This window comes from Mustela putorius, unplaced genomic scaffold (genome assembly GCF_011764305.1).
Source record: "Mustela putorius furo isolate JIRA1106 unplaced genomic scaffold, ASM1176430v1.1 tig00003867_pilon_pilon_pilon, whole genome shotgun sequence".
NCBI classification, from domain to species: domain Eukaryota; kingdom Metazoa; phylum Chordata; class Mammalia; order Carnivora; family Mustelidae; genus Mustela; species Mustela putorius.
In genome coordinates this window covers 18,879,701-18,895,262 of record NW_025422019.1, presented here as the reverse complement: position 1 = coordinate 18,895,262, position 15,562 = coordinate 18,879,701, and the positions used below count along the sequence as shown (strand labels likewise).

The following is a 15,562-nucleotide window of genomic DNA, read 5'->3' as shown; positions in this document are numbered from 1 at the left end:
CCTGCCAATTCCTTAAAGAACAGGGCTCTACTTATCTCAATAAACACACTCCTTAACCACACTATTCTTTCCAAAGAGGAAGTCAAGCTTCTCCCTCACATCATTCTCCCACATCCAGTGGAACAGCTTATACAGTAAAAAACCTCACTTATTAATCAGGGAACTGACTACCCTTTTGAAAAAATACATTCCCTATTTTCCTGAAATCTAAAATTGCAGCCTGATGTTCTTTTTTATTTATTTTTGGGGGTGTTTGCTTTTAGTTGTAATGCATTCAAAATATACTTCAAATTTCCTCATCTTGATTTTTATTATTATTAAATTAACTAATTAGTTAAAATTCATTATTTAATTAAATATAACATTTTCTTGATAACTTTGGGAAGACTGGGCATCCCCTGGTCTGTTTTGCCATCTGGAGAAATCCTCCTGGTGGTAACTAAAAATATGTGAGGCCATTCTGGGTTGATCAATGACTAGAGGACACAACTGGCATTTTATGGGGGAGAGTCAGGGAGGCTAATTATCCTTCAATACAAGAAAACCAAGAACAATATAGAACTGTACTGCCCCAAATGGCAGCACAGGACTGACAGAGCTACCCCTTCTTGCAGGATGGTGTGGAGATGCTTACCATAGTAACCCTGAGAGAAAGTTTCCAGCCTCTCTGTAAGCACCTTCAGTGACATGAGCTCATCACTCTAGTCACCATAGCTAAGGCAGCTAAAATGGAACATGTACTCACATGTCAAGCCAAAATTTGTCACCTTGTAATTTTGACCTGTTTGCCTTCTAGACAGTACGTCCCAGGAAAATCATATCCTCCTCTCAAGGAATCACTATTTCAGCTTATTTTCATAAACTCTGATGTAATAAGGACCACTTTGGCGTATGGAATGTTGCTTGCTTTTTATTCCCTCAACTTCACAGATTCCTTCGACTTCACAGTATGGTGTTATTAGCAGTTCCGTTCCTCCCTGTAGGAATACCTCTACTCCGAAGGAATAAAGTTAGTCGTCCCTCAGGAGCTACTTTCCACCTTCTCCTTTGTGATTTTATGTATCTTCTTTTTCAGAGAATCTGCTGCTCTCTCTACTCCCAATCCTGCCTGATGAATAAATTCTATGCTGCTTAGCTGTCTGAATACGATCAAGATTACAACTAAAGTTGCCAGGGAAAACCAGATAAGTGCTATATATCTGGCTCAAATACATTTTGTTGTGCCAGAAGGAAACATGTGTGGGCTATATGTTTTCATTGTACCTGATGATCTCTCTCTTGCTGTTGGCTCAGCTCAAAGAAAAGAGAGGCAAGATGCTTAATGTGCAGTTAGAAATGGGTTTCATCTTGTGGACATATCAGTCAGTTGGCAGTGGTTGCCTTGAGTGCAGCACTGAGAGTGAATCTCAGATGAAGTCTCACTTAAAAAGAAAGAAAAAAAAAATGAATGAAAGCTATTGCAGGAGACTGAGACATGGCAATGCCAATGTTGCTGGTGTGTGTGCTATGTATTTGCTGACACTGATAAAGTAGAACAAGCACTGATTCGGAGTCCTAGGTCTGAAATTCAAAATTCTGGTGTTAGAACTTACTAGTTCAGTGACTTTGGTCTATCAACGTCTCTGGGCTACAAGGTCTTCATCAATAAAATTGGAATAATAATAATACATCCCAACTGGGCTGTTGTGTAAATCAACTGAAAGGACTCTTTTAAGTTCTATAAATATTTATTGAGTACATCTTAATATCCAGACACTCTGGCATCATGCCAAGAATAAAACCACGAATGAGTCAAGGTCACTGCCCTTGTAAAACTAAGAGTCAAATGGAGGAAAAAAGACAAGTGAGCAGATAATCTCAATATAAAGTGGTAAAGACATTAACAACTGAACCACAAAGTGTTATGAGAACGTAGAAGACAGGCGCCCCATCAATCAGGATGACTCCTACAGCAGCTGATATAAACTGTGATAGAAGCTGGCTTTTACAATAAGGAAATCTATGGTCTTATGTAATAGCCAGTGCTCAGAATGCTGACTCACAAGTTCAACAATGCCTTCCAGAAGACAGCATGTCTTTTTATCTTTGCCCTACTGCACACAGCAAAGCTTTCATCCATAAGTCACAAAATCTATAGATCTTAGGATGGATCATGGCAGCAACTGAAACAAGACCCTTCCTTTTTCATGTCCCTTTCCTCACATCTCAGTGGTTCAGATGGATTCAATCTGGCACATTTCTGAACTGATCATCTGTCAAGGAAATAGAATTATCATAACTATGACAAATAATCTAAGGTGGGTGGTAACTGTGATGTTTATTTGACAGTTTAGTTCAGCTTAGGTGTGGGGGGGGTGGTAAGTGAAGTGATGGTTTTTTAAAGCACATTAATCCAAGTTTCAAAGGATGAGATTGGCCAAAGAAAGAAGAGGATGAGCATCTCAGGCAGGGGAACAACATGATTAGAGGTCAATTACCACAGAAGTAAGAGGTAAAAGTAGCACTTGGTGTGAGCTATGGATTTCCTACATGTTTGTGGACTGAAGTCCACCTCTGGGGTAAGAAAAGTATTATGGTCTTAAGATATCCATAAATTAACATTCGACACTTTTTTTTTTCCCTTTAGTTTGTGTTTCTTTGAAATAAAATACATTATTTCTCTAAATATTTGATTTCTACTTCTTCGGTAGGTAGGTCTCCATGGAAAATGGAGTTGTTTGGGCACAGCAGACACTCAACTTGGTAAATATGGAATGAACAGTACAACTGAAAGGGTTACACACTATAAATTGTTAACTTTGATGCATTAATCACTTAGACACAGTATACGTACAAATTATTTTAATTTAGAAAATTAAAAAATTCTTAACTATAAAGTCTGAGTAAAATTTTCTTCTAGCCTAAATAAAACTTTCTTCTAATAGATTTTGGGTGGGACGGTAGGCTTTTCAGGGATAGGTTTATTTCATTATATTTTCCTGAAAATACTCAAATGAGTACAGCACAGGTAAGCCTCCAACTACATTCCCAGTCTAGTCATTGACTATCCTATCAGTGAAAATTTGTCCATCAGATGAGGAATATGTTTTAATCCATATTCCTTACTTTTCTTATGTCTACATAAGAATGATAAGTGGGGAGATGCTATATCAGGAGTGACCAGCCAAAGGCCATATGAAACAGCTAAATGCCACTTTAAAAAGCATTTCAAAATGAGAAAACAGACTGCCACTAATGCTAACTAGTCCCTGTTATTAACACCAGTGGAATGGACAGTGGAATAGGGAAACTCAGAGCGTTCCCAGAACATTCAAAGTAATGGTCAGGGTGACAATCTGTCATTAATTCCCACTGGAAGGTCAGATTAACCATTTAATCATTTGAACTACATTTTGAGGTTTCAGTACAATCTATGGTTGTTTTGCTCTTTGAATGGTATGGACTGGGAACAGAAAGTAGACAGCCCAGTGAGAATTTCAGAAGAGATAGAAAAAGAAGACAGCCTTTCTATGAGACACACAGGCACACTCAGGAACTAATTTCCTTTAAGGTATTTCCAAATGACAAAATCTGGAAAAATCAGATTATAATTAATGAGGTAGGGATGTTAATACAGTCATTTCCTTAGGAATCTTGGTAAGAGATAAACAAGACAAAAGCTATCTAAAATGTCTAGGTATGTAACAGGGTGGAAAGAGGAAATAATTCAAAATATAATACCTGTTTATTGACAATGTACAGTATGCATTGTACAGCATGCATTGCAGTTCCTCTCTCTTTAGCATTTAAATTGATTCACCACTTACATCTACTCCCCACCTTCCCGTCAAACCCGGATGGTGAAACTGATTAGAATGAGTCTCTATTTTTCCTCTTTTGGATTCCCTCATTGCCAAGCATTATTAAAATTTCACCTTTAATTTCACTGCAAAACATCTAAATGAAAGAGAATGCAGAACTTGGCTATGGGAACTCTCAAATTTAATCTCCTTTGCAGTCTGGTTCCTGTAGCGTGAATAGCAGCCTGATCTTATTGGCACTTCCAACTGCAAAGTCAGGTTCATTTCAAAATTTAATACAATGTATTTGTCATCACCACACTTCCCTCGGTAAGGACACTGACACCAAAATGCTACCAGTTGGTGGTCTGAAAAAGATAGGTTGCTGAAAAAGAAAATTCTCTCCTCTAAACCTAAATAACTCATCTCACATATTGTGTGTCTTCTGTTTCTGCAAGAGTACACTATTGCTTTCCACTATTTGATCTTTTAGTAATCCATCTAGGTAACAATAAAGAAATAAAAGAATATTTACTCACTGCTTGCTTTTGGAAAGACAGTAATATATTTCATAGATTTCAAGAATAACTTCCCCAGCAGGAAATAAGAAACAACAGATTAGAATCAATACTGTTGATTCTACATATAGGACACATCTGTCACTGCAGTAGCGTACTTCTGTTATATACTAACATTGTGAGGCTGCCAACAAGCCCCCTTCTGCCTAGAACAGTATCCCTCAAAATGTGGTCCCTACACCAGCACCATCAGCATCACCTGGGAACTTGTCAGAAATACAAATCTTTGAGCCTCATTCCAGACCTACTGAATCAGAAATGCTGGAGGGGAGGCCATTCCATTTGTGTGTGTGTGTATGTGTGTGTGTGGTTTTAATTGAAGCACAGGTGATACATAATGTTATATCAGTTTCAAGTGTACAACATAGTGATTTGATCAGTCTATTAGTTATGCTATGCTCATCACTATGCTATGCTCATCACAAGTGTAACTACAATTGGTTATCATACAACACCATTAAAATACCACTGACGATATTCCCTATGCTGTACCTTTCTTCCCTCTGACTTATTCATTCCATAACTGGAAGCCTGTGTTTCCCACTCCCCTTCACCCATTTTACCATACTTCTACCCCTTCCACTCTGGCAACTGTCAGTTTGTTCTCAGTATTTATAGGTCTATTTCTGTTTGTTTTTTTTATTCCACATACGAGTAAAATAATACGATATTTGTCCTTCTCTGTCTCACTTATTTTGCTTAACATAATAGGCTCACCCATGCTGCTGCAAATGGCAAGATCTCATTCTTCTTTACAGTTAAGTAATAATCTATTGGACATATACGCCACATCTTCTTTATCCATTCATCTATTAATGGATGCTTGGGTAGCTTCCATGTCTAGGCTATTTAAATAATGCAGCCATAAACATAGAGATCCATATGTCTTTTCAAATTAAGGTCTTTGTTTTCTATGGATAAAATCCAGTAATAGAAATAGAAATAGAATCCCATTGTATTTCAATTTTTTTTAATTTTTTGAGGAACCTCCATACTGTTTTCCACAGTGGCTGTACCAATTTACATTCTCACCAGCAGTGCACAAGGATTTTCTTTTCTCCAAATCCTAACCAGCACTTGTTATTTCTTGTCTTTTTGTGAGTAGCCACGCTGACAGGTGTAAGGTGAAAATGTATTGTGGTTTTGATTCGCATTTCTCTGATGACTAGTGTTTTTATAACCCGACAGGTGATTTTAACACTGTAGGTTTTGAATGACTGATCTACAACAGGGGATACAGAACATGTTCCCCAAACACTTCAGACCCAGTGTTCCTACACAAATAATTCCTTTAATATTCAAAAGAAGTCTTTTTTTTTCTTGTTCTTATTCAGAAATATTCCAGTACATTTCAGAATCCATTACAAAATAAAAACTAGCTAGCCCTTCCCGCCCCCATTATAAAATAGCTCAACTGTTGGAAAACAAGACTCAGGAGGATGGTATAAGTTACCAGCACTGCCTAACTGGGGAAAAAAATGGGACTCAATATTGTTTTTTTTTTTAATGCTTTCACATGGGAGGACAGAAGCATTCTATTGAAGCCATCTGGTATTACCAAATAATTTTAAACAGTGAGGGTTGTTCAGGAGTGCCTGGGTAGCTCAGTTGGTTAAGCATCCAACTCTTGGCTTCGGCTCAGGTCATGATCTCAGGCTGGTGGGAAGGGATCCATGCCCAGCATGGAGTCTGCTTGTCCCTCTTCCTTTGCTACCCCTAACCCTCTTTCTAAAATAAAATCTTTTAAAAAAATCGTGAGGGTTGTTCAAAGTATTGAGCTCATCTCATTTCTTCCTTAGAATCTGTTTCCTTAAATGTTATCATCAATATGGTATGGCTAAAATTGGATCCTGTTTCTTCTACAGGAATGGATCTATGAAATACCTTTGCAGGCATTTCTGTCTCAGTTTGAGTCATACCACAACCAAACCCTGTGACCAAGCTTCTTAAGCAAGTATTATTGGGGTGTAATTCCAGAGAATCAGTGCAAGAATTGGGGATGAGACAGAAAGGGAAGGAGGCTGAGAGAGGATGAGAAAGCATGTGACCAAATCAGTCTCCAGGATGAGTAGGTGGTGCTTCCTCTCACTAGGAAACAGCACAGAACAGGCATCTCAAGGGGACCCCACCTGAGGGGAAAGGAAGCTGGTATTCATACAACCTTCAATCATTGGTTGAAGTCTGCTCCCTGGGATTGTTAATTCCCTGGCACTTCTAATGGCATGTGTGGGCAGAGAAATTCCTCAGCCAAAGAAAGCCAGGTAGTGTCAGCTGGAATTTGGGGACTGATATGCACAGAAATGGTATATGGCCCAGCAGATCTGAGCAGGAAAAAACAGTACATGCTATATCTGACTATTTCAAAAAGTCTATCTCTGGATTTACACTGCTAATACAAAATGCATGTCTTTATTTATCCCCTTCTCCTTTGACCCCTCTGAACTCCTGGCAATACAGTTTTAAAATTCCAAAACTTTATGTAAAGTTAAGTATGATGTGTATGTGTGTCTGTGTGTGTGTTTCTTCTTGGGATAGAAACAAAAAAATTATCAGTGTAATCATAACAGTTACCTTCTGGTAACTTTTAAAAAAATCCAAATTTCTACTATCCCTTTCAAAATACAAATCTTGGGGTGCCTGGGTGGCTCAGTCATTAAGCATCTCCTTTTTGCTCAGGTCATGATCCCAAGGTCCAGGGATCAAGTCCTGCATTGGGCTCCTTGCTCGGGGTGAGCCTGCTTCTCCAGAGACTTTCTCTCTGCCTGCTGCTCCCCGGCACATCTTAATAAACTACACCGTTATGTCCACCAAGTGACATTGTTCAAAAGTTTCAGAAAATTTTTATTTGAAGTTTATTTTGAGGCTCTGTATTCTCTGTGGTGGTTCTAATTTGTAGAGTCTGTTTAACAGGACAATTTACCACAGATTATACTTGTGTGGCAAAGAAATACCTCACCAATATTTATTCCTTGTTCTTCCTGAAATATAAGAAAATAAATATTGGACTGAAATAGCAATTAAAAAGTCTTGTAAGAAAAGGAAGAAATACAGAAAACAAGTAAAGTAGCACTTGTTGACCAAAATGAGATAGAGCATGATCAAAGTTTAGAAAATACGACTTGAAAACACAAAAGGGGTTCTAGTTAGAACTCTGGCAATTCACAAAATATTCCAATAAATAACTTATCTGAATGGTGTTTGATCTTCTCAAACTGATCCAAAGGACATTTCTTGAAAATTAAAGATAAAAATAAATAAATAAAACAAAACTTTCATTCCACTCATAGAATGAAATATACTAGAAAAATTTTAATCAGCTTCAGTTAAATGATTGTTTTAACATGCTCTCTACCAATTAAAGTCTTCCTACGAGTACTAACAAGCACATGCTTATAAGAATATACCATTTTATCCAAGATTAAATATCACATTTTCGGATTGTTCACGGTTAATGGTACAAGGCAAGAAGTCACAAGAAAAATACCTCTGAAATGAAAAGCAAAGTAACCCTAATGATGGGAAATCTTTCCTCAAGCTTTTTCTGCAAATATGTACACCACTTAAGAAAAATATTTGCATGGATAAAATCTAAGGCAACTGAAAAATAAGTATCCCTGTGTGCAAAGGGGCATTCTAGTAACACTGGAGAACCCTAGCTCCATGTACCTGTCAACACATAAACTTTATTCATCTCAATGTAGTCTACTCTGCATTACAACAACATAGGTATTTGCTTTTAATAAGTACAGAATGTACAATGGATTACCTCTGAATAAAGACATTTGCTGAAATATACACTCTTTTTTTTTTTTTTTCCTCAACATAACCTAGCCAGCAAATTATGGAGCAAAGCAGGTGGTGAGTACTCACGATCTGACTGCCCCAATAAACAGCCTGGTGTTCATCCGATGGTCTCACAGTGTCATCTGTCCACTTTGCATTGTGGATACTTGAAAGATAATGAATAGGGGTGACTTTGAAGCACTAGTAATTTGCTATTCACTGCCCTGGCTTTATGGGAATTTTCCCAGCCTGCTCTGGGAAGATGTTATATAATGGTAAACTTTCATTAACTGCCAATGAAACGTGGCAACAATGAACTAGTTTGAGAAACAAAGTTAAGACACAGTGAATTCACTTGGTAATCTAAAGGAGGAATGGCTTGGGTATGAGGTCAGCATCACACTCCATTTACCTTCAAATGCCCTCTTCGACATGGAGGAAACCTGCTTGTCAATGAAACAAGAAAAACCTATGTATATTCTATACTCAGTAGACTTCTATTGACCCAGACTAATGATAAGATGTTGTTCAGAGGAAAGAAATCAAAGCTCACTGACCACTCCAAGTGTTAGAAAGCAGATTCCAAATCAGAATCCTCATTCATGTAATCTGTTATACAATTTTCTTCCTAAAAATGAGTATTACTAACCCATTGTTTGCTACAATCACAAGCCAGGTGAGACACAGGAACTTTCATAAGACTGGACAGTATCATTAATAAATCAAAGTAGAGAATGAGTCAAATCATACCTTCTGCACAGAGAGCTGTAAAAATTCATAAATGATTATTTGGATCTTTTAACTACAATTCTTAAATCCAAAAGGTTTTTCATATCTCAAATTGCTATTTCCATTACTTACTGGTTTCAATGTGACAGAGATTCTGTATTTTCAAAATTTTAAATCAAATTTTAAATTTAAACGTAAATTTAAAACAAAATTTTAAATCATTTTAATTTTGTTGATTTAAATTAAATTGTTGATTTAAATTAATTATTTAAATCATTAAGCTAATCATTTCGACTTCTGGGAAAGAGAAATATGTCTGACTAGCAGCACAAATCCCCAGGAAGACACTGTTAAGAGTCTTCCAGAATCCTGATCAAGGCTATGTGGAAATCTATTGGCTTGAATGGGATGTAGATATTCTGCAGGAATGCTGAGTGATTTATATACATACATACATACATACATACATACATGTCTGCGTGTGTATGTGTGTATATATATATATATATAACATGTTATTACATATATATATAAAATTAAGTAAGTGACCCTTGCAAATTAGCAGGCTTCTATCCTGATTGAGTTTTCATTTTTATTTTCTTCAACCAAAATGAAGATATTTCTTTTCATCTTACCCATTTAACTCTAAATAAATTCTGAAATAAAGGGCATATAAAACAATGAATAAATTCAGGGTGATTAAAAGAAAACTGTCAAATGTTACAAGAAAAAAATCACAGATGAGTTATTAAATATATATTAAACAGTATTAAAAATATTAAATATATTTCAACCTTTTTCTTTCTCTCTAAGCATTTAAATGAGTGTCAACAGTTCTGTCCATTCCCTTAGGTATGGAAAGACTATGATAATATGTGGAGAATCAAAAAGGAGCACTTTGCTAAACTTCTATCATAAATCATCCAGAACTTCACAGAAGCTGAACTGCAAAATGTGTAACCAGACTACATTTTCAATTTCTCACTAGACAAAAGACTGCTTCAGCTACCAGGAGGCCAGCATGTTCTCATAAGCATGACATGGCTGATACCCACAAATGATTAGGGAGCCATTCAGGTATGTAAAAATCATAAAGACTTCATGGGACTGATATGAACCAGTAGTAATTTCTATTTCTCCCCCAAAGAAATTGAGAGTGTAGGTCAATGTTGAAAATTTGTCCTTTCACAGGAATAAGAAAAGAAAAAAAAAAAAAACCTCCTAAGGTGCTCTACAATGGTAAAGTTGATACCTCCAAAAAAAGAAGGCTACATCCATTTTCAGTGGGTGTGGAGGGAGGAGAGGCAGTTTCCCCACACCATACCACAGAACCCTCCAACAAAAGCTGGGTGTCCTAATATTCAACTCAGTCCTGATACTACCTAGAAGTAGCATCTAGTTCCACAGGTAAAAGGCTCAGTCCTAGAAGTCTGCCCTCTACTTCAGAGTCCAACTGCAAGCCCAGGTAAGTGTAAGGGCCTATTTAGCCAGAGCAATTCCATCTGGTTAAACAGTGACTTTGTTGTTTATGCAGTAAAACTTAAACTGACCCTGCCCTCCACTCAGGGAACATACTTAAAAGCAAGTCCAGGAAACTAGTCACAGGTAACAAAGCCCAAATACAAGGGCAGGTCAGGCCAGGTGGAGACAGCCAATCAGTGGGGCTCCATACTGCCTCCCTAGCTACCAATGAGTGTGGGCCCTGCCTTTTGGGCACCTTTCGGACGCCAATTCTGACCAAGGTGATAGGCTAGTTCAAATATCTACTATAGGGTAAATTGTAATTCAATTTGTCATTCGTGTGTGACCTAGCATGACTATGCAACTTTCTCTGTGTGTTATAATCTCATCTGCCACCTGTGTGTGGCCAGGCTCAACCACATGGCCTTTGACCTTTAAAAGTTAGTCGGCAAGGCAGGGAAGTGTTACCTCTTTGTAAGAGATGGCCCCGACTGGTCAGTTCGATTCACGATGCGGGGCGCGAAATAAAGCTTTGCTTGACCTTCGCTTTCTATCTGTCTCGCTCCTTTGATCATGGACCCATTATTGGGGGACCTAACAGTGAGCTATGCTTCTAACCAGCCAGCTATAAATTAGAGGTTCCAACAACCCTCTCCAAATCAGGATGCCAATCACAAGTCCAGCCTAAACCATTAAAATGGTTACCTGCACTTTAGACCAATGGGCTATAAATCAGAGGTTGCCACAATCCCCTCCTTGGGCTTGATTAATTGGCCAGAAAGGCTGCCAGAATTAACGAAACCTGTTTTACATACTAGATGATCAATTTACTGTGAAAGGATCTAACTCAGGAACAGCCTTATGGAAGAGGATGGGAAAAGGGCACAGGGTTTCTACCCACCATGCTCTCCAAATCTCCACGTGTTCACCAACCTGGAAGCCCTCCAGGCCCAGAATCCTTTTGGGTTTTTATGGAGGCTTCTTTACATCTGTATGATTGATTAAATCACTGGTCATTGGTGTTGGATTTAATCTCCAGCCCTTCTCCCTCCCTGGGATTGAAAGTTCCAAACAACCTTCCATTTGGTTAGTTCCTCTGGGGACCGACCAGCTCAATCCTTAGGTGCTTTTCACAAATCACCTCATTAACATAAACGCTGTTGTGGGGGAAGCCCTTGTTATGAATAACAAGCTCTTTTTTTTTTGAGTCACAACATACCCATGTCACCTTTTTAGAAGGGATTTCAGCAACTGAGGGCAAGAGACTAAATATAACCAAAGATGCTCCCATTGCTCTTATAGCTCAGAAAGTTTCAAGAGTTTTAGCAGCTCTGTGCCAGAAATGGGAAGAATATTTATTTCTAATTATAGAATATTTATTTCTAATTATAGATCACAATGTAACACTCTGCAATACCATAGAAGGCACAGAACAAATTGTGAAAAACTCCTCAGCCCTATAGACATAATATATCATGACAAGCCTCTAATACCTGCTGTGAGATGACAAAGCTTGACAGTCATTTGTCATTGGGACTCAACCAATGATCTCCTCGTTTCCACCGTGGGAGGTTGGGAGGAAGAAGTAGTGTGGTTTTTCTAATACTCATTATTATCTTCATATTATGTAAGAATGCTCTTTGCACAATTCCCCCAGGGCAACAGTAATAAATGTGCATTATAAGTAAAATAAGCTTATCGCTTATTTTGAATGGTTATGTGCCAGACATTTCACTAATCACTTTTATATAACCAATTTAGCTCTCACAATCTGAGAGTGAGAGGCAGGTTTTATTACCCCCATTTCAAACTGAGGGAAAGGATGACTCCACAAGTTAATTAATTTTCCTGAGATCATCTAGAAGGTGAGTAGCAGACTTGAAACTCCCACCTGGCTGACTTCAGACTTCAGGCTCAAACCTCTATACTAATCTTCCTGAATTCAAAGGAAAGTAGTACAAAAGTGATCTTATTTGCCTCTGTTAATAAATTATACATATATTACCACAATTCAAAAATTATTTGGTAATACTCAAAGCCACAATCAGTTGTAACTACTCAGTCAAAAAGGATGTAGCTTTGTATAATGTGTTGTTGACCTCTATTTAATTAAACAAATACCTTTCATGAGATAACCGATTATATTGCTTCATAATGTGTGTATCTGCCCAATTAAGTCAGTGGTTAAAAAAAAGTAAGAAGATCAGATAAAAAGAAGGAGAAAATAAAGAAGAGGGAGGAAGGAAAGAAAGGAAGAAAGTGACGGAGGAAAAGGCATGGAGCCAGTGAAAGAAAGAGAAGAAAGGGTACAGGAAGGAGGGGAAAAAGGAAACCATTGCTGAATGCCAGTCCCATCTGGAAGCAAATAGCCACTCTGAATCCACCTTGTAATTTCTTGTAGTCTATGGATTACTTCACTTCATAAACCAAAACATTCCATTCCACATACCAAGAGCATTATAAATGGCATTAATAGACACACTTGATATTCTTCCAAAAGATTGATTATTTTTTCTAAATTGTAAGATAAAGGTTTAAAAATGTCACTTTTCTCATTTCCGTGTGACTTACATATTTTCTAAATCACCCTTCATTTCAAACAACCCATTGTAGGAGAAGCTTGGCAATTAAGGAAAGATACCATCTTCAATAGTTTTGTAAATCTTGACAATTTATATGTAAAAATGGATCCTTAGAAATGTCAGTATTATGTCTCGAACTGATTCTGGTCGAATGTTAGATAAATGAAAAGATTTAGTATTTTTTTTTCTTTAACTTGGGAAGAATTGCAGCCCTGAAACCTTTACAAGGTATAGTATTTGTTAATAATATATAAAGGCATGTTACGTATCGACCTCAAAAAAAGGCAAATAAAACTTGTTTTGTATTGATAAGCTGACGACTACTCAGAGGAATTCTCTATGCTCTGTCTTGATAAATTGAAAACTGCAGAGAAATCTCTAGGTTCACTGTATAGCATTCGGGCATAATCATACAAATTTCTTTTGGAGTGTGGCCTAATAAGTCAAGGCAGCTTACCTTGCAGCAATGTGGCATCTGACTTACATGTAAATACTTACATTTAAGTGTTTCTCTCCCTCAGGAGAAGGACCTGTTAGACAGCAGTGACATCACAGGGCAGATATCACTTAGCAACCCATGTTTTTTTGCCTCATACCTCGGTCATTCTGGCAGACGGCCTTCAGGATGCGATGCCCCAGGCCACATTTTCCATGATCAGGGATACAGATCCCTTCAGACACCAGCCACCGGTAACACATTGGATCCTCGCAAGGAACCGACTCCACCAAATGAGGGCAGTGGCCTGCAGGCCCTGTGGATTCCATGAGGACATGGCGCCGTCTCAGTCTAAATCCTGAAAAGGAAAAAACAAGAGGGTCACAGGATTCCATTTTTATCCAACAGAAGAAAAACAGCAGCAGATAGAAAAGGATGGAACCTCTATTTCGTCCTCTAAAACATGTATTATTTTAAGGTGTTTTCTTTTAGGGGAAATGGAGGGGCGATATGAAAAGAAAGGGAAAGAAAATGGGCAAGAACTAGAGTAGAAAATCTGTCCTCCAAGACTTAACAACCTTGAAGATGCCACACATAACCAAACCAAGTAGTAAGTAGCTTGTGCCCAATGGCCTCCATAAACCAGCAGAAGTGAAGGAAGACTCCCAGAAATAGCCTCAACAGAGATAAACCCACATTTTTTTTTCTGTTGTTTTTGGCATTGTGGAAAAAATTCACAGCTTCATGCCCTGATATTTCCCTGGATTCCTTCCCTGAGATTTCCAGGTCAGTCTGCTCTGTGAAGACAGTACTTCTTTGGGCTGCATTCCCCATCTTGGCTCGACATGTAATGTGGGACTAAGGCCCAGCGCCTCACTATACTAAGGATGTAAACAGGTCTTACATGCTAGGAGCTTACAGAGTCACAAACTCAGTGTTGCAAGAGCCAAGCAGGTACAAATTGAGGGAAATGAGTCAACCATACAACTGTGGGAGTGCTGAAGTGTGTGGCGAAGCGGAGGACGTGTGCTTCCTCTGAAGCAGCTTCCATGGACTGTCGCCATGAGGGAATGTGGACCCTCTGTTAACTAAGCTCCTAATCTGTGTCCAAGAAGACAGAAATCTAAGATGTGTTTTGTTTTTATATGACAGCACTCCATGTTTAACTAAATTATCTTTTTAAAAAACAAAGTGGCCTAAATTTTTTTAAAAAGTGACTGAGAACTAGATACAACCCCTTTAGTCTGTGAGTTTTCCATCTCTGGCCCTTATGACATATCACCTCTGAAGGTTATGCCTGCGTGGACCTCCTATTTTACTTCCCCTCTCTAACCCACCAAATTCTGTTTACCAGTTTAATTTCTTTAGTTCCTTTTATTTTTAACGAAACCGATCTTCTTGGGTGATAACATTTTAAGGAATTATTCACTTATTCCTCTGGGTAAGTTCAAAGAGAGAGAGACCAACAGACAGGCTGTGATAAGAAAATGGAGTGTATGAGAACACCGAATTCTCAGCATGAGATTTAGATACCCCCTACTACCCTTCCCACAAGAGGCTGGGAGAAGGACAAGTTAGGGAACATGAGAGGTCACAAAGCCAGGTATATCTTTCTCCCAGACTTCCCAAAGCCATGCCTACTTTCCCACCAATGGGAATGAAATGAAAAGATTACAAAGCTCCAGGCATAGCTGGGGAAAGACTCTCCTGTAAAACCACACAGCCAAGGAGGTTTGAACTAATGGACTCATGGTTTTAGGCCACAAGAGGGAGCCGAGCTTCTTCAGAATATTATAGGGCTGGATAAGAATTTCGGATAAACAGTCTCAAGTGCTTTTTTGGTTTTTTGGTCCAGAGTTAACCTATGAACTAACTAACTCTCTCTCTCTCTCTCTCTCTCTTAAGAAAGGAAGAAAGAAAGAGGGAGAAAATAGGGGGAGAGCTAGAGGGAGAGAGAGAATCTTTGGCAGGTTCCACACCCAGCACAGAGCCAGACAGGGAGCTCAATCTCACAACCCTGAGATCATGACCTGAGCCAAAATCCAGAGTGGGACACTTAACCAACTGAGCCACCCAGGTGCCTCTGAGCTCCTTTTAAAAGATTCTTCGGTTCTTACGTAGATGATCAGCCACATGGGGGAAGGCATCATTCAGCCAATCAGAGATTACATGCATGGATCATGGCATTGCAAATATTATGGTCAGGGACGATTA

General features: G+C 38.4%; 1 protein-coding gene across 1 annotated transcript in view; it reads right to left on the bottom strand.

The window, feature by feature from the left end:
* The window catches only part of THSD7B (thrombospondin type 1 domain containing 7B), a 730,694-nt gene that overhangs the window by 442,677 nt on the left and 272,455 nt on the right, over nt 1-15,562 (bottom strand). Inside the window, exon 6 of the mRNA XM_004774248.3 lies at nt 13,509-13,706. Within this exon, the coding sequence (XP_004774305.2) occupies nt 13,509-13,706 (198 nt within the window). The remainder of the gene's footprint in view (nt 1-13,508; nt 13,707-15,562) is intronic.